Raw genomic sequence first — 1,270 nt, 5'->3', positions numbered from 1 at the left:
CTTTGGCATAGATATCCTGAGCAAGCACCCGCCCCAAACCATCTGCAGAAGACCAAGCACATTAAATCCTACTGGCTATGAGTAAACTGGGAAAAACCAGATGATTCCGAATCAGACTGAACCCGAATCAGGCTGATCCCGGTTTCGGCGTAACCAAAATCCGGCTGAACCTGAATCCGGCTGAACCCGAATCCGGCTGAACCCGAATCTGGCTGAACCCGAATCCGGCTGAACCCGAATCATGCTGATCCCACTTCAGGCTGATCCTGGATCATGCTGACCCCTAATCAGGCTTAACCTGAATCAGGCTGAACCTGAATCAGCACCACACTGATCCCATTTCTGTCACCGTGACTCATGGAGGAGTCAGTGACACAATAATTGGATCAAGAACCGGATCAGAATCAGAACATCTGACCTAAATTTTTACAACCAGATCAGAATCAGAACCATCTAACCTAGACTGTGCAGAACCGGATTAGAATCAGAACCAAACTGTTCAGAATTGGATGAGAATCAGAACATCTGACCTTGACTGTTTATAACCAGATCATAATCTGAACCATCTAACCTAAACTTTCAGAACCAGATCAAAATCAGAACCATCTAATCTAAACTGTTCAGAACTTGATCAGAATCAGAACCATATAAGCAGTCTCAGACTGACCTCTGTAGTTGATGACCTCAATGCCCAGAATGGGCGTCATCTCCAGAACAGTGATGAAGGCTTTGTCCATGGACGTCAGCGGGAATGGCGACATGCGGTGGCGGCGTGCCACCTTGCTGATGTCCACGGCGCTGTGGCCTGAAACAGGAATAGACAGAACCGCAGACGGCTTTAGGCCCCTACGGGTCCAGGGGAAGAGGACCAGGCTTGGAGGATGGATGAGACTTACTGGCTCTCAGGATGTTCTCGTTGCTGCCACATCGAGACTGGACCTGCAGAATAAAACCCATCCGCTGAATAAAATAACCTTTAAATCACCTTAAAGGGGCCTGGTCAAGTACCACGACTTTAACACACCTGCAGCACTGACCCTGTCGACCTAAACATACCTGACACCTGCAGCACTGACCCTAACAACTTTTACACACCTGCAGTACTGACCCTCGTGACTTTAACACACCTGCAGCACTGACCCTAACAACTTTTACACACCTGCAGTACTGACCCTCGTGACTTTAACACACCTGCAGTACTGACCCTGACAACTTTTACACACCTGCAGTACTGACCCTCGTGACTTTAACACACCTGCAGTACTGACCC

The 1,270-nt window shown here is 48.5% G+C and overlaps 1 protein-coding gene across 1 annotated transcript in view; it reads right to left on the bottom strand.

Annotated features, from left to right (window-relative positions):
* LOC107101560 (gephyrin-like) overlaps window positions 1-1,270 on the bottom strand; it is a 25,694-nt gene that overhangs the window by 8,446 nt on the left and 15,978 nt on the right. The window contains 3 exon segments of the mRNA XM_015400515.1: window positions 1-42; window positions 668-805; window positions 897-939. The exon segment at window positions 1-42 is cut by the window's left edge and continues 12 nt beyond it. Of these exon segments, the coding sequence (XP_015256001.1) occupies window positions 1-42; window positions 668-805; window positions 897-939 (223 nt within the window).

Source organism: Cyprinodon variegatus, unplaced genomic scaffold, assembly GCF_000732505.1.
Source record: "Cyprinodon variegatus isolate N-32 unplaced genomic scaffold, C_variegatus-1.0 Scaffold1112, whole genome shotgun sequence".
NCBI lineage: Eukaryota > Metazoa > Chordata > Actinopteri > Cyprinodontiformes > Cyprinodontidae > Cyprinodon > Cyprinodon variegatus.
Note: the sequence above shows the minus strand (reverse complement) of the source record. Positions and strands in the feature narration are given on the sequence as shown.